The following is a 21,679-nucleotide window of genomic DNA, read 5'->3' on the forward strand; positions in this document are numbered from 1 at the left end:
TAATGTCTGAGCTGGACTGTGAATCTTCAAAATATACCTTGCTATTTACGAGTAGACCCAGAATAAGACTCAACATCTTTAATCTGATAAATCTGATGGTTAACATAAAACCTATCAAATGATCCCAAGACTACTGAAATTACACTTTGGGTTGCCTGAAACATCTGGATTCATCGAACCATGGAGCTATACTGCATTTGACTCATCTTTAAACTACAGCTGGACTCATTAAAACAAACCTGGACCTTTTAAACCACACTGTTTGAACTTGAATGTTTGGGTTACACAACAATGACTCAAACTGAACCATAAGCTTGAAACTGACCTCATACCACAGATATCTGAACCAGATACTCTTGAAAAGTCGAACAGTTGAACAGCATCTTCAGGGTTTTTTTTTTTTTTTAGAAAAAGATTATCTAAATCCTTTTACACTTAATTAAGTTTTTTTTTTTTTTTTTTTTTTTTTAGGAGGAATCCTGTTTCTTGTTGCAATTTAAATAATTGTATTTTGAAGATAGGTTTGGATACATTACTTAAAATCTCCATATTTTCATATTAAATACAAAGTTTCAAGCATATCCTGTGAAAATCCTATATTTATTTGAAATCTGAATCCTAATTGAGACCGAGAGAGATTAAAACGGGCGGACCTGCGGGGCTCTGCTCTGACACGCTCGTGCTGCCAGTCATATGACTTCCATTTCCTGGTCGAGCCGGCGGAGCGTCCTCTTCCCAAACACCGCACACCGAGCCTCCCAGACGGCTGTCCTCATCCTCTCTCCGCTCCGAGGCTAAACCAGCAACCATGTCCCGGAACGCTGCACTGGTTGTACTCATCGCGGTTGGAGCCGGTATGTAGATCCACCGGAGTAAATGCAAAATGAGAAAATAAATCGTTTCTGGGAAGTGATTAAACTTCTCTCCTCGTCGAGGCCTGCAGCTGTCGAAAGCTGTATTTATTCAAGGATATTTTTTTTAGTAGTCGGTGGAGTTTTATTTTAGAGACATAACTGTGTGTGATTTCGGGGTTTTTTTGCTCCTCAGATCTTGAGCTGTCACTAAATCTCGGTATGATTAATGGCGCTCTCCGGTCGTGATGTTCTGCTCTTGTAGCTTCTCTGCTAATTGTTACCTACGTCAACATAAAATTGAGACGATTGCATGCAGCTCTCGCACAAACGCCGCGGCTTATGTATTCACGGAAACGGCAAGAAACCAAACGATCTCTCGGATTTGGCTGACAACCCCAGCAATAGTTATGAAACTAACCTCGCTCCATGTTCACTCACTGTTGTGGGCAAATGTCGCCCGCTAGCTAGCTTAGCTGTTAGCTAGCTCATTGGGCAATGTTTGTTTGGAAAGTTCAAGTTGATAATGAAGCCAAACATCAGCCAAGTCGGACTGGCTGCTAGATGCGAGTGAACAAACATGTTTGAGGATAGAGAGAGACAAATTGTGCATTTGAAACTGAGCCGATAGAGTAAAAAATACGGTAGCTTCTTGTTAGCTGTTAGCATTAGCATCCATCGGGTAGTTTACAGTAAGTTGCACGTGACAGCGCAGCTCGGACACGAACGTTAGCCTCACACAGAAACAGCTTAAAGTGCGGAAACGTGGAATAGTTTAGTGTTTTAATTTCGTAATCATGGCACGAATATTTAGGCTCTACCCTTTGTTAAATAATGAGACTCCCTTGTTGCTGCTTTGACCTAATTTAGAATCGAAACTTCTCTTTTCGTAGTTTCACTTTTTCGCTGTCAATTTAAATCATTTGCACATACTCTTCGGTTTATTCTGTTTTTAATGCCCAGCTAGTTAAAGAATTCTTCGTTATTCATAATCCCAGTGATGAAAAACCAATAGAAATGTTAATATATTCACTACCTTTCATCCTCCGCCTGTCCCGCTTTTTTGCTGACATTTTTCTTTCAAACGTTGAACTTTCTTCAAGGTCATCTACAATCGTTTTTCGCAAATTCACCTTTTTTGATGTAGAAAATATGTTCTTTTCTTAATACAAGGTTCACAATCATAAACTGTGCTGGGTGTGATCTTTAGCCCCATTTCTGGAACATGCTAGATTAGATTTGACCAGTTTGGAGGATCTGCACTGTTTTCATCTCAGCCCAGCCTGGAAAGATTGGTTGTTTTTTTTTTCTTCTTCTTTCCTGAAGAACTACCTAAATTGTGTGAATTGTTGACTGTAGTTGATAGTTTCTCTGCTGACATCGTCTTTTACTTATATATTTTTTTCATAGTTGGTCTGGAAAGTTCATCTTTAGTTTGAAAAGATACCAGAGTGTATAATCTTATCCGGAATTCCACCTATGTTGCCACATTAAACATGCTGATAGTCTATTTCGTGCCAGTTTGTGCCATGTGGTAAGGCTTTTGTGACTTGTGTAAATGAACATTTACAACATAATAAATGGGAGCTTGAGGAGTGCATGTGATTTATTCCTACATGCCATATATTTTTATTTAGTCTTTATTGTGGTAATTTAATGACGTCTTTATGCATTTGCCTGGATAGTTCTCAAGGTTGACTGTATTGTACAGTGCATGTGATGACAATAATTCATCGCTGATCACAGCACTGCTCAGGATAAGGTCTGTTTGTTGGCTGTAATTCATCTAAATGGACCTCATAACCCTCTTGTTGTGCGCTGGTAAACTACGTGGTCTTTTGTATTTTGCTCGTAATCACACGGCCTGTGCGTCGTCAAGGCTCTGTGTGTTGTTGGGTCTCCGTTGACTGTTGGGCCTGAGCACAGCTGCAGTGTGGTGGTGGGTGTATCTCTTAGTAGCGGCAGTGTTTGGCTGTGTGAGCTCACAGAGAAGCGGCGGAGGATAAGCGTGTCAGTGTTTGTGGGGTATTTCAGTATCTGGTCTGTGATTGTCTGGTGACCCATCTAATGTCAGGTGGGAGCCTAAAGCGGCACTTCCCTGTCCAGCACCAACACGACGAATTTTGTTGGTATGAAGCTCTACAAGACGCCTCATAGTGACACGTTTGTGTGCATGCGAGACGGATGAATAAGAAGCCTGCATGTTTGCACTTGTCATGATGATACTTCTAGAATGCTGACTGCTACTTCCTGTTAATAATTAACCGAGAACTTGTATTTCTTTTCACTTTTAGTGTTCCAGCTGTCATGTGGCACTCAGGTGAGCGTCGTTAAAGATGACAAGTTGTGCCTCTTCGCCAATCTGACGCTCCGCTTCTCCGTCTCCTATGAAGTAACCGGCAACAAGGTGGGTGTCTGGTCTTAGTCACACCAGTGCAACAAACTATATATTTAGTGTTCTTGCCTGAAGGAGTGGAGTTCTTCTGAAATGAAAGTGCTGCACTGTTATCAGGCGGCAAAAGCAGCCCGACCATCACATGGCTTCTTGATACGCTCGTCCTTCTGGAAAAGGGGAAATAAGAGGAGTCGCTACATGACAAGCGTATTCCAGCTGCTCAGCATTTCACACCGTGTGCTTTCCTGGCATATATCCTGCAATTGTTTGGAGCCTTTGTGGGGATTTCGTGTCAAATTCAAGTCGTGATATTTGGAATTATAGCAGCTTCAATCAGCAAAAATGGGGAGACACTCGAGTTAAAATCACAAATTAATGAAATTATTGCTGTTATGTTAGGAGCAGGTACATGAACTCGCACTAAGAGCCAGAAATGAGCAGCAGATGGAAGCTGTGTGTTAGTAACGCAGCAGCAGAAGAGAACAAGCATCAGCCTGAAAATGTGCTAAAAGCTGCAGAGAGCATGTGGCCTTTATTCAATGCTATGATTTATTTGAGTGTTTCATTTTTAAAAGGCCTGCATGGCTGAGCTCCAGAATATTTATCAGAGCCGTGACACCCTCACAGAACTGTTGGTAACCTGAGATCCTCGGCCAACAGTCCCGACAGAACCAGCTAAAAGTAAAGGCCCTTTAAGTGCCAGAGCACTGCAGCCTGAGGAACTCCAACCTCATTTTTAAAACTTAACTTTCTCAAAAAGCCTTCTTAGTTTTTGTCGAAGTGGCTTTTTAAATGTTGATTTTTGTTTTTCTTTAGGTGTTCATGTTTTCTGAGTATTTATTTCAGTTTTTACACAAATGTTCACATTGCTGCTGATTTCTAAATCTGTCAATAGATTTCTCTTCTCTTTTTTTTTTTTTTTTTGTTTTCATCTATTTTATCTGCTGTTATGCAGCTTTGTTTTTAGGAAGGAATTATTTGCTTCAATATCATTAAGTGATGTTTAATTTTAGGATTTTCACTTTAGATAATGGGTTGTAAAACTTGGTTATTCATGTTTTATTCCGTGCTCTCTTCCAGAGTCAAACTGTTGCGTTTGAACTTCCTGAAAAAGTCACATCAGAAGGAAGCACATGCGACAGCGAGAAGTCGACCCTGAAGATTAACTTCGGAGACGGACACTCGTTCAGCGTGAACTTCTCGGCGAGCAGCGGCAGCTACCAGGCAGACCTGATCTCGTTCTCCTACAATCTCAACGACTCCACCGTCTTCAATAACTCGGTCTCAGAGGGTAACTTCCACGTCCCGCTTCACAGTCCATCAGGAAGAAGATACACGCCGATGAAGGACTGTTACTCACATGTTTCTTTTATTAATTTGTAGAAACAGCGACGGTGACGTTTGCGCTGCCAGTCACTCAGGTCGCCTTGGATACCTGCTACTCCTGCAACAGCCGAGAAACGATCCAGGGAGAATCTGTCAACATGACATTCTGGAACGTGCTCATCCAGGCGTTCATCACCAATGGCAGCAAGAGTGAAGACGGTGAGTGCAGATGGGTCGACGCCTCTCATCCAGGCTTTCTCTCAAGTTTTCTTTTTTGTTTTGTTTTTTGTTTTCTTTTCCCCATTTGACGGTCTTTTCTCTGTCTTCCCCTGGCAGTAACCTCCTGTCCCGCCGATGAACCCACAGCCGCTCCTCCCACCCCGACTCCTGCCGGCAACGGAACCACTGCAGCGCCACCCACAAACGCCACGACCGTCGCCCCTACTCCTGCCGGCAACGGAACCACTGCAGCGCCACCCACAAACACCACGTCCGTCGCCCCTCCCACCACCCCAACGCCCCCCCTGCCCACCCCCAAGACCGGGAATTACTCCGTCAAAGCCCCCAACCAGACCGAAGCCTGCCTGCTGGCCAAGTTCGGTCTGCGGATCGGTTACAAGCAAGGAGACGTACGTCCGTGAACACAAACCGCTGCAGCGCCGAGCGGCTTCTCGATGCGCAGATCACCTGATTTTCTTCTCTTTGACTCAGAAATTCGAGGAGATGAACTTTGAACCCACCGGGGCCCAAATGTCTGGATCGTGCGGAGTCAACAGCAGCGAGCTCATGTTGGAGTCCGGCCCAGTGACCTTGGTGTTCACCTTCATCAATGTAAGCGCCATTCTGTTCGGTCTCTCCGTTGAGGAAACATGATGTTCTCCTGAACCTTTTTTACAATAGCCTTTTCTTATATTTGGGAAAATTAAATCGAAACCAAATTAACTCAACAGGAACGTTCCCTGTGTTAGGTCAATTTAATAAAGACTTCCCGATAAGCCCCAACATTTTAAAGTTCGCTTCTTGTTCAATTTTCCAGAACAGACTGAATCTGTCTTAACACACACTGAATTCCTGTTTTATTGTCTTTAAAGATAACCTGACTGAAGGTCAGCACAGAGGCTTTGAACAGAGACATTCTATTGCTCAAACCAGGCTCGCCTAGGCCACATTTTTCCTACCTGATCTTTTGAACTTGTGGTTTTATCATGTTTTAAAGTTGGAAGTGAGAATTGGTAATGATCTCTCCAAGCCAATCCACTCCTCTATACTTCTGGTGAATGTTTCAACTTTGTCCATCTGTTTACCACTGCATTCAGCCTCTGGGTAATTAAAAATCAAATATTAACCTGAAATGCAGATTTTGTCCACACTCACAAAAAAATATTGTAAACCAGATGCAGTTAAAGGTGGATTTAGTGTCTGTTTACAATTGTGAAGCGGAGCTGAAATGATCCCCACCTGTGTTTTGTTGCACGGTTACCTTCTTCTAAATGATGGAACTGCTGCGTCGCCTCTTCACACCAGTGTTGATTGTGGTTAATGGTTTAACACCCAGATTGAAAGCATAAAAACAGTGTGTGGAAAGATAGCTTTACTATCGACAGTCAGTCTGTGGATTTGTGTTTTGGGGGAAGGCTGAATCAGGAACATTATATAACTCTGCAGACAGGAAGTGGCTAGATTTGTCTCAAGCAGAGAAGGGAAGTGCTTGTTTTATGAATGAGGGGAGTGAGTCAGTTTAGTCATCGTGCAGATTGAAATGGATCCAAATACATTATTGGAGTTCAACACTTTCTTCTCCTTCTTTTTTTTTTTTAACAGGATACAAAGAAATTCCGCCTCCACACTTTGAATGTCACCGTAAAGACAAGCTCTGGTAACTTGAAGCATTTGCATTTACTTGCACTCGCCACACAGAGAAATAAACCCAACACCAAGACACGTGTGTGTGTGTGTTTACAGGTAGCGTGTTGTCCGAGGGCAACGCCAGCCTGAGCCTGTGGGAGGCGGCTCTGGGAAGCTCCTACATGTGCAACAAGGAGCAGAACTTCACCATTTCCGAGGAGTTCCATCTCTCCACCTTCGAGGTGCAGGTGCAGCCGTTCGGCGTCAAGAAGGGACTGTTCAGCACAGGTGGGTTTCTCTCTCGTTCACCTTTGAGTTAATACCAGGCTCTGGAGCTTTTTTGGTTATTTGACGACCAATAAAAGCTCTGTTGCCAAAGGTCTTTCAATGATAAGGCAGCTCAAGTTTGTTACAGTAAATATAGAGGAAGAATGTGAAGGAATCTCAGCATTTCACAGACAGAATGAAGATATTTGAGTGATGTTTACTGATGTTACTTAATTTCTACAAAGTATGTTATTGAATGTGTTTCTACAACATGATAGGAAGTTATCTTAAAGTGAGCAGGTGAGAGCAGCTGAACTTGATGTTGAGTTGATCGTCCTGCCTGAGGCGTTGGTTTATAGCAGACAGCTGAAGATGTGTTTGAAGATGGAGAAAGCTGACTTTTTCTTCCCACCTGTTGACTGACTCTCTTTTTATCTGCAGCCCATGAATGTTCATTGGATGACACCAGCATCTTAGTCCCAATCATTGTTGGCGCTGCTCTGGCTGGCTTGATTCTCATTGTAGTGATCGCTTACGTGATTGGTCGAAGAAAGACTTATGTTGGATATCAGACCCTTTAAATCCCGTTTTTGCAGTCGACGTGGAAATGTTGTGGGGCTCTCAAGTCTGGTCCTTGGCCTTCGTGGACAGTATCTTTATTGGCTTTTCTTAGTTAAAGGAATAAATAAAACAAAGCTGTTGGATAATTAGATTTTTCCGTCTGTTGATGCTAAATTAATTGATCACTAGGCGACGTCGATGGTCTCGGATCAGCAAATACTTTTGAGAGAAAGGACCAGACTTGTTTCCACCCTCCCCCCCCTGTGTGTTTGTGTTCATTTTTTTCTTGTTTTATCTGGATGTCTCGTCTTGTTTTGTGCTTTGTTGTTCATGGGCAAGTGCAGGATCCACAGCAGCCTCCAGGTCGATGTGAGTGTAACACCAATAAGACGTTGGAAACGTCTGACACACACACACAGCACACTGTGTGAGATGATTTGTTTGTTTCTGCTGGATCCTGCACTTGCTCAGCAGACATTCCCTTGATTTTTTTTTTTTTTTTTTTTTTGTTCCTTTTGCCATTAATTTTTGTGCACATTTCTGGTTTGACGTTTCATCCCCACAATTATTCAGATAATCTTCACAGCAATATTTCTTCATAATTCAAAGCGACGGGGTCGAAAAGCTTTCTATATTTTTAGTGATAAAAAAAAGTTGAATGTTTTCTATTTGTGAAGTTGTCTGAGGAAATAAATCAGCTTTATAACAGCCTATGTTTGCCCCTGTAGAGCAGGAGAAACATTGGATTTTTGTCCCGTTTATGTGGCTCCAGTCTGACGTGAAACGAGACCGTGTTGTTTAACACACACGTTCCTGCCAGAGTGTTAAGTTTTTGTTTTGTTTTCTAATTTTCCACAGAAGACATTTGGCATTAAATGTAGAAAAGGGATAGTATAACTGTAGATATTTACTGAGTGGAGAAAACTCAAGGATATTTACAGCAAAATGCACTAAGACACTCTTTACCTGTAGAGGGCGCTGTCAAGTTAATCTCACCTGTGTGAAGGTCTGAGCTGCATTAAGATGGAGAAGTTCAGGAAAACAAGGTTCCTTTGCCTTCATTTGTTTCTGGTTTGAACCACAAACGGAGGGAGCTTAAGAGAAAAGGTACAGCTGCTTATCGGAGCCACAAGAAAAAAAAGAAAATACATTTTGAGGAGAGGCTTTAAAATCAAGTTCCTGGAGTCTTTTGACGGACATAAATCGGTGAACCTGTGCCCCTTTCAGCGAAAGTAAATCAAAACCGTTTCTGTTCCCTTTAAAGCTCAGCTGATCTGTGGTTTTATCATATTTGAAGTGGTTAAGTCAGAACAGGAAGTTGGTGGAAGCTGTATATTGTCGCTTGGCTCTCGCTCCATGCAGCCTGCAGATGTTGTGAAGTTGCTGTTAAACGTGGAGCTTGTGTAGGAGCTCTCATCACTCCACAGCTTCGTGTTGATTTGCTGGTGATTGTCGCTGCCCTGTGTATCTCAGCTTTGTATAAAATTCCGTTGCCTTCCTCCTGAGGATGCTTTTGCAGCACCAGTTCTTTAACAAACCGTCTGACAGGCTTCGTCTCCACGACGAAGGAGTTCTCCAGGTTCAGCAACTCGCTGATGACCGCTCGCTTTGGCTTGTTTAAATCCTCCTCCGCTGGTGGAGAAAATTGCACGTCCTCTTCCCCCCCCCCCCCCCTTTTTTTCAGCTAAAGGGAATCTGTGCTGCAAAATCATCTCAGTTCATGTGTCATATGAAAAACAAACGACTGCTGGTCTCATCATTATCTCATGCTGTTAGCTGTAAAAAAAAAAAACAAAAAAAACATGGATTTCACATTGTGTGGATGGAGCTTTTTTTAGATTTGTAAGATCTGTGGAAATAAAGTTGCTGCTCTCTGACACTCGAGTAAATGTTCATGCATCTTGAAATCCTTTTTTCCAGTCACCGCTCCTTTCTTTCAGCTGACATTAAAAGTTTTGAGTTTTGCTTTCCTCTGGTTGGCCTGTGGGACATTCACCTCTCTGCTCTCTTCACTCCCGTCTAGCTGAGGATTGCCAGGCTGATGGGGAGAGCTTCCTTGTCCCCATAGCTGTCGGAGTTGCCCTGCTTGTTCTCATTCTTATTGTTCTGCTGGCGTATTTCATCGGGCGAAAGAGAAACATGGCCACCGGCTACGAGTCTTTCTCTTAAACGCCGCCTCACGCAGAGCGCTCTGCTATACGGAGGATAGTCGCTGCCTTGTCTGACTCGCTGCCTTTGACTAATAGTGGAAAAATGACTACTGTGTGTTGTATCTTTGTTTCCATGTAGTGTTTAGTGCTGGTGACTGACTGTATTTTGGTGCCTGTGTTTTTTTTTTTTTTTTTTTCTTTTTTGTTTTAAATGCTGAGTTACGCCACTCCTCTACTACATGGCGCCGCCTCGGCTCAATTATATTTCTGTCAGTTCGCAATTCAGTCAACACTTTGTGACACATAGCTGCAAGCATCTCGGCTCAAAAAGGGTTAAATAAATACCTGTGAAAGCAGAGGATCCAGACTTTATCTACAGAATCCCCCGTATGCCCCGTCGGGAGGTTAACGGGTACTCTGGTCCATCTAGCAGTGCAAAGGCGGATCGAGCCGAGGTTCTGCTGTGCAGTGGAAGAGTGGCATCAGATGAGTTCGAACGTCCTCATGCCTGAAACGGTTCACCTGACCCTGGTGCAGGTCGGCCTCCGCCTCTGATTTAGCTTCTGACACTAAACCTGATACGATTTGCTCTTAATGGGAGTGGTTGTCACTGACACTGTTGTCCACAAACAAAGCTGCTCTGAGATTTTTAAATTTCTTAACTCAGGAGTGTATTTTTGGATGTAACAGGAAAAACATATTTTACAATTTCAGACTGAAGTAAAAAAAAAAAAAAAAAATTCTGTTCTTCACATTTCATTTTTATCCTCAACATTTCATCATGCTTATGCTAAATTTTAAAACTGTTGGTGTTGGACCCCAACATGTATTTCTCCCTTGGTCGTCAAACGATTGTTTCTGGAAGGAAGAATTTGTTGCGGCGCTCCTCTCTAAAACCTCAGATTGGCCTCAACATGACCTTAAAGCTGAACTCATACTTCTCAATATCAGTTGTCTGATCTAGACTGGTTTGTTTTTCTTGACATGAGCGTATCTAATTTTGACAAAAGTGCCAAAAATTGTTTAATCTTCAGAGGTGTTTGGCGATTTCCTTTTAAAATGATGAGTTTCTCTTAAAGCTACACTCGGCCTCAAACTCAAAAGAGGCGTTGGAGGTTCCCGTTCTCTCATCTGACTCGGCATGTATTTTAGGGAATTTTTCCAAAATCTCTTCAAACATTCTGCCTGAATTTAATGTTAATGTCCAATAATGGTGATTTGTTTGTTTTTCTGCTAGCTGTATTTAACAAGCCTCTCCTCTTATCCACACTACAGTCACACGGCTGATTCCTCCTGTAGGTTTCTGCTGTGTTCGTGCTGCTCTGGCTCGTGTCTCTAACCTCTCTGCTGCACCACTAACCCTCCGTGTCTCTCTGTGTCTCTCTCTGTCTTGTCTGTCAGCTGAGGAATGCTTCCTGGACTCTGATTTGAGCTTTTTGGTGCCCATAGCAGTGGGCGTGGCGCTCAGCTTCCTAATCATCCTTGTGCTTATCTCTTACCTGATCGGTCGGAGGAAGAGTCGCACTGGCTACCAGTCCGTATAATCCCACCCTGCTGCTTCCGCCTCTCATCCTCCTCTTCTTAAAAAAAACACCCCCGCCTCTTTCCGATCAGATCATCCAAAGCTTTCCCTGATTTACCTTTCAGTTTTCTTTTTCTTTTTGTTTTGTTTCGTTTATGAGAGGCAGCAACTCCAAAAATTTACCCTCCAGCTTAATTCTGACTCATCCCCGACAAGTCGCCCTTTGTTCTGCTTTAATGCTAATGACGGAATCAAGAAATCCCAAACATGTATGATCGATATCGCATCGTTTGATTATAGATTGCATGTTTTTAAAAACTAAAATTTCCTGGCTGTGGCGAGCAGTCCACCTCTGCCCCTCTGAGACCTAACTCCCCCATCCTCCTCCTCCTCCTCCCCCCCGAGAGGCTTTTCGCTCTCGGCCTCCGTGCTGTACAATAGTATATGTGTAAATGACTCTCTTGTATAGAATGAATGACGTTGATTTTTGATGACGTGAATGTACGAGCAAGCTTACAGAGACACTTCCTCAGTAATTATTTAACCTCCATGTAACACAAATGGAATGAACCTCCTACTCGTTGCACATTTACTCACTTACTCGTAGCTTCAATGAAAGGGACGATAATGAAACTTTTACCAGCATCGGGACCAGGTTTGTTTTCTTTACTCCCAAGTGCATGATGTTTGTTTCACTCACGTTTAAGAAGAGCCCGGATTCTTACTTTCTTGAATGTATGGCCTGCACCGATCCAAGAACACACCACCTCCCCCTGTGTGATTGTTCATAATAGTCGTCTGCAGGCGCAGTTTAAAACCCGTGAGTTGTATTTGTGAGCTGGATTCATTTCATCCGTGTGATCCCGGTACCGTCGATCACTCCCCAACAGTCTCGTGCCTTTTTTTATTTTTCTGTTGTGCACCTCTTGAGTTGCTTGCTTGAAGTTTGACTCCATCTGATGAAGAATGTGATGCGATGAACTTGTTCAAACACAAGTGGGGAACAAATTAAATAAAACTCTGTTCTTGTTTTGTATCACTGTCATTCTTCTTGTGTTGGGATCAACTCAGACGATCAACAAGTGGCTGCGAACGAGACGTCCTCAAGCTTTTTATAACCTGGTATATGTTTTCCTGGCAAATGGGAGGGAAAAAAAAAAGTAACGTGACCTGACCTCCAGGTCAAGCAGTGCTGAGCAAGGCTGTTCTGAAGAAACTGTTATCCCTGCAATCATTAACCTGCAGCGCGACGCTCAGACTTAAACTCAGGATCGACTTCTCTTTAGTGGTTAGAAGTGAACATGTTGAACGCTACGCCACTGACCGACTTCCCCACAGGTTCTTTATCTGTTATGTTATGAAAGAACGTTTATATCGGCCTGACCTTCTGCTCTGAAACACATCTTAAACTGTGGAAATTTAAGTTTTGATCCAACAACAACATCCAGTCCTAACACTCCTTTTAACATACCTGAGAAAGTTTGATTTGCTGTTTGCAACTCTGTTTAGAAACAAACTAGCTCATTGACTCATCTTCATGCTGAATGAGCTCTATGCAAAAATCAGTAAAAAAATATAAAAATGGGATATCCTCACCATGCTGCACATAAAATATCACACTTATTCATGTAGTTTTGGATTATTACTAAGCCTTGGTTATCTGTAGCCTGAGACATGTTTATTTAGGTTTATAAAGTAATGAAAACATAGTTTTCATTGTATTCCAAGGCGGGGTTTTTTTTTAGGTATCTTGAGGTCAGATTATGGATTAGAAGTTGTCTACTGGTGCGGGAGTGTGTGGTTTACTGTCTCTGTGTTGCATTAAAAGGATGTAGCAGCCTTTCACCGAATGTTAATTGGATAAAAACACCAAAAAGCCAGAATGGATGGATAGATCTTAAAGTTTAAAATGTTCGAAATTAGCAGAGATGCATCCTGAGGTTTATGAGTTGCTCGTCCAATCTTGTAAAAACACCTTGCACCACATGATGGTGCAGTGAGTCACTAACCTGTCACCCACTTCATGGAAAACTTAGAGAAGTGTGCAAAATTGGTTTCATAGGCTATGGTAATGTAATGATTTCAGCCATAATGAGTTAAAATTATCATGAATTAAAAATCTCAACTACATTAAATACATTTTTCCATTGAAAATTGTAGAAATCACTTGTGTTAAAATCTTTTCTTTCTTTTTTTTTTTTGTTGTCTTTGATTGTCCAAAAGGGTGAATTAGTCCAAGAAAACTTACAGTACGTACCAGAACATTGTATTTATTATAAGTGCTATAATAGGAATAAATACAACATCGAAACCAAGTTTAGTAGCACAGTTCAGGCAGGATTAATACTACCAAAAAATAATAATAACAGTTATATTTTTAAAACAGTACAGACCTTTCACAAACTATTTCACAGTACAGTATGTCTCTTTATTGATCAGTCTTATGTAGTATTTCATTTTTCAAAAGCAAATATTTTTTTTTACAAAAGAAAGAAGTGGCTTGTGATACTTGACCATAAGTGAATAATTCTGCTCTACTCAACAAAAATATAGTAATTGTGTATTTGCATTTATTATTGTCTTTTTTTTTTACTGTGTAAGTACAGTACAAGTCCTGCTTTCAGTGTTTGCATGATAGTTCTTTGAAGTCTTACAATATACATGTTCGAAAAATATAATGCAAAAAAAAAAAAAAATTAGTACACTTTTTCCCCCCCACAAAAATGTGCACACAAAACCATAATCTAACCCAAAAAAACAAAAAGATTTCTAACATCCTATTAACGTTTTAATTGGATTTGCATAGCCAGAGGTGCTAACTATTGGGCGGAGAGTAATTTAGTTTGATTAATCTTGCTAATCATTACAAAATATCAGGAATTGAATCGTAGCCCGCTCTACGCACTCGTCCCGTGCTCAGCACTGTTCGTTGTGGGTGCAGGTGCCAGTAGCACGCCCGAAAATACAAAGACACAACACACACACAAGAGTAAATATCTACTTTCTGAGAATTTTGTTTCACAGATGAGGAGAGGTGTGGGGGGTGGAGGGGGGGATTATATATATATATATATATGTATGTCACGGAAAATAATGGTTCAACGCATTTGGGACGGGAGCGCTGCCGGCCTTTACGCTCCGACCTCCAGGGAAAAGGTCACGCTGCCCAGGTAGCGGTCAGTGGGCGAATCGTTGATGATGCCCTTTCCGTTCAGCTTGCACTGGATCTGAATGTGAGTGTCGTACTGCACCGACGCAAAGCGCACGGCCACCACCGGCGAAGAGTAGTTCACCTGAGAGCCCAAAGAAATAGACGAAAACCCAGTCAACACCTGACGGGCGCTGCAGTTTCGCAGCGGAGGAGGGCGTCTCACTCACGTGTCTCAGCTTCCCGTAGTACGGGTAGTACTTCATGTCGAAAATGCTTTTGGGGAAAAACTGGATCGATCCCATCGCTTCCGGCGGCCCTTTCTGCAAGAGGTGACAGGCATTCAACCGCCACGTTTTCAGACATGTAGCTAAAACTAAGGGCAAAAGTGAAGATGTTGCTTGCAGTACCTTCACTTCGCAAGTCACATTTATTGGTTTTCCCTGGCCGGGTAAGTAACCAAGAATCTATTCAAAAGCAAGAAGAATCAGGGAAAAGTCAGGCCATCGACAGTGAAATACATCAAGACTCATCCAAAGGAAATATTTATCTGTTTTGACATTTTTTTTTGTATTTTCTGTGTGGTGTTTGTAAGTTCCCACTGTATATGCAGGTTTTTTTCTCCTCCTGCAGGTTAAAGACATGCACCTGAAATGATTTGGTGAAATGTAGGCGTGAATATGAGTACGCTTGACTTCACAGAGGAATGGAAGATGCAGAGTTTTTACTGCTTGCAAATAATTTTTTAAGATATCACTGACAAAGATGTTATTTTTTATGTATAACTGCCACCCTGAACTGCATAAAGTGATCTAGAAGATAGCTGGATGCAAATCTTTGAATATAATCACTATTTTAACCTTCCTGGTTGCACTGTTTTCTTTTCTCGAGCTTTTTCCCTCGAGATCAGACCATCAATCTCTTTTGAGGCCTCCCAGTCTGCTTTGAAATCATATTTATTCTTAGTGGCCGTCTCAGCCTGTCTGTGGATGTTTTCTTACTGCTGACGACTGCAGCTTCATCTCACAATCTAGAAAAATGCCTTTTAGGGTGACTGCTGGATGATGTCTTTAATAAATTTCCCTTTATATTGAATATATTGTGAATTACACGCAAAGTTGCAAATGTTAATTGTAAATTTATTTTTCCATTTGACAGGGCATTGCGCTATGCTGGTTGGTTGCCGTCATGTTTCAGGAGAACCAGAGCTAATCTTACCCGGTTCATTCGGAGGAGGATGCATGGCCTTCCCTGAGAATAGCCATAAGTGGAGTCCTTGAGCCCCGAGCAGTCGCCCAACCAGGACCGCTTGAACTGACACGCCTTGCGCTCTGCGTTCTCCTCCAGGTCATCCTGCATGAAGTAGGAGTCCTCTGTGCAGCGAATATTCTTCCTGTCCTGAACGACGTCGTTGTACGCTGAAAATGCAGAGCAGAGAGAAAGCGAGAGGGAGGGAGAAAGAAAAGGGGAGCATAAATAAACCTTTGCAACAGCAGTGCCCTGCCAGACTCAGGCCTTTGATTAAGGAAGCTGCACAAAAGCTGGGCGTGAAAAAAAAAAAAAAAAAGAAAAAAAAATGCAGTGAATGGCTGCCCTCTGCCCACAAAGAGGCTTCCCTTCCCAGCATGCCCTGCAGGAACCGAATGGAAAAAGGGGGACAAAGGTAGCAAAAGATGAGGATTAACTCGTTGCTCGTCTGTTTCGTTTCAAACAAACTCGTCTGCCCTCCCGTTTCCGACATGATCTCCCCCGACGGTCACGTCGGCAGCCACTCACGTCGTAGGTGCTCGTCCATAGACCGGGCGTACTTCTTCCAGGACTTGCGATCGGACGCGTTGAAGTGGATGTCGTGGCCTTCTAGGTGCGGAGCCATCGTCATACCTGCCAGTGGAGACGCAGAGACAGTCAACTGTGCCGACACTCAGGGAGAAGCGACAGGCGGAAGGACCGGAGGGCGATGGCTGAGGGCGAGGTGCAGTGGTCCTGGGTTATATTTACCTGGTGGCATGACTCTATCGTTGAAGGTGGGATGGTAGGGACTAATAGACCACATGAGGCAAAACAAGCAGCCGCCAAACATGGCTGCCAGAAATATATAAAGTGCAGCATAGAAGAGGAGGATGAGGCCTGGAAGGGAGAGGAAGAAAAATGAGTGGTGAATATTTTCTGACACGAAAGTGTCTTACATAACAGGACGACGCGTCTCCGGCTGAATGGCGTCTGATCTGAGTGAAGGGAACTAATGAGCCAACATTAAAACCCCGGCTTTGCTCAGACTGTGTGGTCTGTCTGGACTCCAGCTACTGTCCTTGATCGAAGTGGTCACTAATTTGTTTACTCATACAAAAGCACCGTCCTGCTTCGTATCTGGAGCTGCAGGCAAGTCCAATAGTTTAGTTATAAAACCAACTGTACTGACTGAATGTGAGAAGGAAATCCTGAGAACTGGCATTGTCCTGCAATCTTCAATTAACAGTCCATTAGCAACTAATCAAGCTAAACGTGCCCTAAATTAAATGGCTTTTGCTGTGCGGGCAATTTCACAGGGGACTAGCTGCAGCCAGCCTTGCGTCCCCGGAGCCACAAAGGCCTTTCTGTTTGAGCTCAGTGAGAATTCTCCCAGCTGTCCTTTCACTCAGGAACACAGTGAACCTCCGGTTGCCATCGTAGTGAAGGTCTTTTGCAGCCATAGAGGCCCAGCCAGCTCCAAGGAGCCCCAAACACCCCTCTCTGGTATTGTGTCCCCTCTTACACACTCGTCTCACAGGACACACAGCACAGGCTTCAACTCAGGGCCTTTCTTCGGCAGACACATGGGCCCCCACTCTTCCTCAAGAGTGCACTCACTGGTTATGCAGCTGAAATCAGCTCTGAGGCCTGCCGGCAGGTCCGCCGGTACAGCTTGTGCAAGTAACACACACATTTCTTCAGTTGATCTCTCTCTCTCTCTCCCTCCTCTCTCTCTCCACTTGGTTGGATCATGTTTGCCATTGTGTGCAGTGGATCTGAGGGAGGGGGCTCAACGGCGTCACACAGCAACTACCCTGGCATACTGACAGGCTGCTCCATCACCATTGACTCAACGGTTGCTTCTGCCAAAAAGTTTGCCAGAGCCGAAACTCGGTTTGGCTGTGGGCACTAAAAAAAAAAAAAGATGTGAGCATCTCTACGTGTTTTACTGCAACCGAGGGGCCGTGAGCATGATAAGGTCAGCGCCGAGGTCGCGCAGGCTTTGGGAAAGAGGCTGTGGAAAGCATGGTAAGATGTGGAGGAATGTGATTCCTGGCCAATGCGAGGCCCGGAACAGCGCGCTCCCGCTGGGGACACGTCCCCAGGCAGTCTGTTTTTGTCGGGACACTCTGAATCGTCCCTGCACCTATGTAAACATTGAAGATGAGGACACACACACACTTGCAGCACAGTGAGCAGAATCACTGGGCTGGAGAGACATTTCTCACTCCCCTGACAAAAGAACTATTCTTTTTAAAAACAACAAGTTTTCTCTTACACTTCGTGAAGACACTTTAACGTTAACTTTAGTTACTGGACACATGCACAGGATGAAAACAGTACAATTGCATCAAACCAAACCCGGCAGCACTTGGTCCATCAACTCACTCCAGCTCTTTCCGGAGCGACCCATGAATTCGTTGGTCTCTGCATTCCACAGGTATTTCTTCAGGTCGATTATTTTCTGGTGAAGCGTCCTCTGGGGAATCGGCCTGCGCTTCCATCGCTCAAAGTTCAGGTCTTCCTGCTCTAGAGGCTGATGCTCGGCCAGCTCCTCCTGCTCTTCCTCCAGCTCTTGGCCATGTTTGAGAATCACTTTGTGAGGCTGGTGGAAAGAAGAAGAGGAGAAAAATCCCTCACCACACATATTCTCAACAGCGAGCGCTCTTCAGTCCGCCTATTTTCTTTTCAAATTGCTGCAGGAAAAAAATGGCATGCCTCCTGATCCGAGTATGACCGATAATATAAGCTGCCAGACAGCGCTCTGCATGTTAATGAACATCACACTGACGGTGCTGTCCGCTGTTTCTGCAAATTATAAACCCGCTGGTGACCTTGTGGCACTCGTTGGGAGAGCTGACCTCCTCTGAGCGGACCCTCCTGCTTGGAGCAGCAGCTGCAGACAGCAGAGCTGAGGGGTCACTCTGACAGCCAGATGTTACTCACTGACTCTCAGCATCCGCCGGCCAGGACACACGGATCCCACCAGAGGAGCCGTGAGAGACAGAGAGCGCCATCACAGTCACTTCATCTGTGAGAGGTCGGGTTTTATGAGCTTATTTCTCAAACTCTGTCGTTTTATCAGGCTGATATCGACCTGACTATACAGTTGTGATGTTTACCTGTCCGGGTGGATAACACACTTTTTCTCCTCTGTGTTTTCTCTGCATTAGGTGAAAGGATAATAAATTAATGTAATCTCAACACTTACAGGACTTAGAGGTTTAACAGGCTTCTCCTCAGCGCCTCCCTCTGTGGGACTGGGCTCCATATTCTTCACACAGAGAAAAGGTACCTGTTAGATCAACCTCATCTACTCTGCCCACCGTCCTCCAGCCGCACATGCACTGCTGCATGCACTTTCTGCAAGGAAAGCTAAACCAAACAACTTCAGCCACAATCCAAAAGATAACTCGTGTAATGATGGTCATTTTATTTAGATATAAATACATATAAAGGAGTTGAACCTACCTGAAGTTTGCTTCTCAATCAAAATTTCAAGAAGTTTAATAAGTCAGAAAATTCCTCTTGACCCCCTGGAGAAGAATGTGTGTCAAAAAGAGTTTGGGGATTTCATTAGAAAGTTTTAGGCAAGCGGAGGGGACTGGCTGCGGAGAGTCTCCTCCAACTAGGCGCGCATCATAGTGAATGAAGTGGACGGAGAGGGGCTGGGGGTGGGATACAAAGTGCTTTTTTTTGGGTCCCGGAGACGTTTTGGCAGCGGCCTGGGCCACGGCGCTGTATTCTGCACACGCACACCACCGGCCATTGTCTCCCAAACTGAAGCCAAGGCTGAAGCAAAGCCTGAATACAATATTTATGGCTCATTTCAACACGGCACTGCGAGCGGCTGCGTACTGTACACGCTTCGAAAACAGCCCGCGCACTCTTGTTTTGTTCACTTCACGCTGTGGCTTATATCGGCCACGAATTAGAAGTTGAATCAGAAATGATCAAAACCAATTAAGGTGCTTGTCTTTGCACATGCGTGCACGCTAATCCAGTTGCGGTCGATGCGGGGATCGGCACAGAATCGCGGCAACTGCTTTCCAGAGGCTCTCCTCCGGTGAGGTTCAAGTAGTCCTCATCTCTCTTCCTATCTGCACTCCGGTCACGTAACACCCTGTTACCCCCTTGTAAAGTGGGAGAGGGGGGACTTCTGGGGCTGTTTTCTCTCTCTCTCTCCCTCTCTTCCCTTCTTTCAGAGAAAAGAGAAATTGCGTCATGGAAAAAAATCTTCCCTTTGACATTTTCGCGGTAAAAACGTGCGTCCGTGCGTTATTGCGCGCGTAATTACAGTTCCATTTTTTTTTTAATCATTACCACTCAAGCATATATTTGCAAGAAAGCAAAAACTAAAGTATCCGGCTTGTAAATAACCATGGACAACATGAACTGAATGCAAAGTATTGTAAGTCTCAAAAGAAGAACGTCCAAGCACAACTTAACATGTAGTTTTAAACAGAAAAGAAAGACTATGGGGGTTGACCAGCTCCAGCTCTGCTGGTGTTGTGCACAAATCTGCAGCTTATTCCACTTCCCTCCCTGTTTTTGTTCTCATCAGCCACGTTTCTGAGGCAATTTCAAAGAAATTCGGTTGCCTCTTCACATTTTTCCAATGTATATTTGAAATACCAACTTTAACTCATTATAGTGCATTAATTAAAATAGACAGTATATTTCAAAACTTTGATTTATTAAAAATTTTCCATTTGCACTTTGAAAAACATTGGATTGACTGAAATCACACCTGCTTCTACCTTCAAGTGTGTACAACTTGGATACATTTCTTTAGAAAAAACTGACTTTAAGCCAATAATGGCCTGTGTCCTATTGTACTGTAGACTGTAAAACCAAGAAAGGCATAAGTATGAGTTCAGAAGAGCATACATTTTGGGCATATGTTGAAAAACTTGCACTATTCAGACTGTAAAATATTTTCATGATCATATTTTCACATGCATTAACCAAGTGGGCTGACTGGCAAGAAAGAACTGTCTTGCTATAAGGCTACATACCTACAGCACCAATCTCAATGCCCAGATGACAGTTTAATCATTTTATTATATGATTCATGTACAATTCACCAATTTAAAGAAAACTGAAAAGTGCAGAAGTTTCCAGTCACCTGAACAATTAAGAGTGAAGTGTCTCCAATTTGGTTGATATAATTTTTTTTTGGATTGATTTATTTTGAAATTTGTAAACTGATGACAAAACTTGATGATCAGAATTATGGAACATTTTTTCCCAACTCACCTATTTCCACAAGCCTGAGATCCAAAACCTATTTGTGTGTAACATTTCTTTAAAAAAAATATTTTTAAAAAAGGGGATGAAAACCATTTCAAGCTGAAAAAGCTTGTTCACATGAAAGTATATGTATGATGATTTAAACAAACAAGTGGGACTCTGTAACATGCAGCAGGGGTTATGGTCTCGTTCAGGGGCAGATTCCTAAAACCAGTTTCGTTGACCAGATGACATTTTCAAAGTCCTTCGAGTACTGTAACGGTTTCTAACACAGTACCGGCATCTTGTTCAAGAGTTGATTGACATACCCAACACTAAGGCCTCTTAATAAACTTTAAGTTTGCATACCCATAAAAATGATCTTTGACAAATCGAAATTACACAAGCTTTAGTTCTAGCCATCCATCTAATCTTTACTCCATCTTACATTTGTAGGGCACTGTGATCAATTCCAGCTGAGGATGGGTGACGGCAGGATAACATGCTGGCCACCAGTCCATCACAGACAGAAAATTGCACACTCACAGTCACACACTCACAGTCACACATTGATTTATCCACAAATACACACACAAACCACAAGCCTGGACTCAAAGCAGGGCTTCTCTTACTGTGAGGCGAGAGTGCAAACCACTACACATTTCTTAATCTATACTTGTCACAGTTAGTGTCCATCTACACCTCTACTGTTACATCAAGCATCATCTCCACGTCCTCAGACAAAGCAAAGGAGAAGGCCTCACCTACAGAGCTATATTATGTACTATGGACGCGTACTTGAATGCATCATGTGCTGTTAAATCAGTTCCACATGCCGAGGTCCTCTGGATCCTGAATGCAGCATTGTGTTTGTTCCAGAAGAGGGCGCTCGTCGCTCAGTCTGCCCGCTGACACCTGAAAATGTCCTCCAGTGACTGTAAAGATACAAAATTCCATGACAAAATCTCAAAAATAATGACACATCAATGAATTTACTTTTTTCGAACTAAAAAACAAAAAGTGAACAACCCAAAGTGTAAATATTGAAACATTGCTTTGAAAGGCAATATATCAAACTATAATAAAAAGCAAAAATTAACAGATGAATAAATCCACACAGCACAAAAAGCTTGCTGGATTTCCCTTTTTTCA

General features: G+C 43.1%; 2 protein-coding genes across 5 annotated transcripts; one reads left to right on the plus strand and one right to left on the minus strand.

Annotated features, from left to right (window-relative positions):
- Positions 1-665: 665 nt before the first annotated feature.
- Positions 666-11,946, plus strand: lamp2 (lysosomal-associated membrane protein 2). Of its 3 annotated transcripts, none has more exons than XM_030108366.1 (9): positions 666-854; positions 3,146-3,258; positions 4,327-4,537; positions 4,630-4,791; positions 4,909-5,201; positions 5,284-5,403; positions 6,394-6,448; positions 6,535-6,705; positions 10,797-11,946. In XM_030108366.1, the coding sequence occupies exons 1-9, from the start codon at positions 809-811 to the stop codon at positions 10,937-10,939; spliced, it is 1,314 nt and encodes a 437-aa protein (XP_029964226.1). In that variant the 5' UTR covers positions 666-808; the 3' UTR covers positions 10,940-11,946. The 3 variants fall into 3 exon arrangements, with proteins under 3 accessions (XP_029964226.1, XP_029964217.1, XP_029964229.1); XM_030108357.1 differs by lacking the exon at positions 10,797-11,946 and adding an exon at positions 9,269-10,178; XM_030108369.1 differs by lacking the exon at positions 10,797-11,946 and adding an exon at positions 7,126-9,122.
- A 1,552-nt stretch (positions 11,947-13,498) lies between these two features.
- Positions 13,499-18,962, minus strand: atp1b4 (ATPase Na+/K+ transporting subunit beta 4). Of its 2 annotated transcripts, none has more exons than XM_030109195.1 (9): positions 18,771-18,962; positions 18,507-18,571; positions 17,684-17,900; positions 16,064-16,192; positions 15,842-15,946; positions 15,284-15,483; positions 14,476-14,532; positions 14,296-14,388; positions 13,499-14,210 (listed from the first exon to the last, which is right to left on the minus strand). In XM_030109195.1, exons 2-9 carry the CDS (start codon positions 18,564-18,566, stop codon positions 14,049-14,051), a joined length of 1,023 nt encoding a protein of 340 aa, XP_029965055.1. In that variant the 5' UTR covers positions 18,567-18,571; positions 18,771-18,962; the 3' UTR covers positions 13,499-14,048. The 2 variants fall into 2 exon arrangements, with proteins under 2 accessions (XP_029965055.1, XP_029965046.1); XM_030109186.1 differs by having other exon boundaries at positions 18,507-18,569; positions 18,767-18,961.
- Between the last annotated feature and the right edge of the window lie 2,717 nt (positions 18,963-21,679).

Source organism: Salarias fasciatus, chromosome 2 (genome assembly GCF_902148845.1).
Source record: "Salarias fasciatus chromosome 2, fSalaFa1.1, whole genome shotgun sequence".
Lineage (NCBI taxonomy): Eukaryota > Metazoa > Chordata > Actinopteri > Blenniiformes > Blenniidae > Salarias > Salarias fasciatus.

What these genes read in the sequence shown, in the direction of transcription:
- atp1b4 (XM_030109195.1), bottom strand. Translation starts at nt 18,566, where the DNA reads ATGGAGCCCAGTCCCACAGAGGGAGGCGCTGAGGAGAAGCCTGTTAAA. An exon ending in CTGTTAAACCTCTAAGTCCT is followed by an intron (nt 17,901 to 18,506) that starts GTAAGTGTTGAG and finishes TCTTTCCACCAG; the next exon opens with CCTCACAAAGTGATTCTCAA. An exon ending in TCCTCCTCCGAATGAACCGG is followed by an intron (nt 14,533 to 15,283) that starts GTAAGATTAGCT and finishes GCTTTTGAATAG; the next exon opens with ATTCTTGGTTACTTACCCGG.
- lamp2 (XM_030108357.1), top strand. Translation starts at nt 809, where the DNA reads ATGTCCCGGAACGCTGCACTGGTTGTACTCATCGCGGTTGGAGCCG. An exon ending in TCGGTTACAAGCAAGGAGAC is followed by an intron (nt 5,202 to 5,283) that starts GTACGTCCGTGA and finishes TCTTTGACTCAG; the next exon opens with AAATTCGAGGAGATGAACTT. An exon ending in GAAGGGACTGTTCAGCACAG is followed by an intron (nt 6,706 to 9,268) that starts GTGGGTTTCTCT and finishes ACTCCCGTCTAG; the next exon opens with CTGAGGATTGCCAGGCTGAT.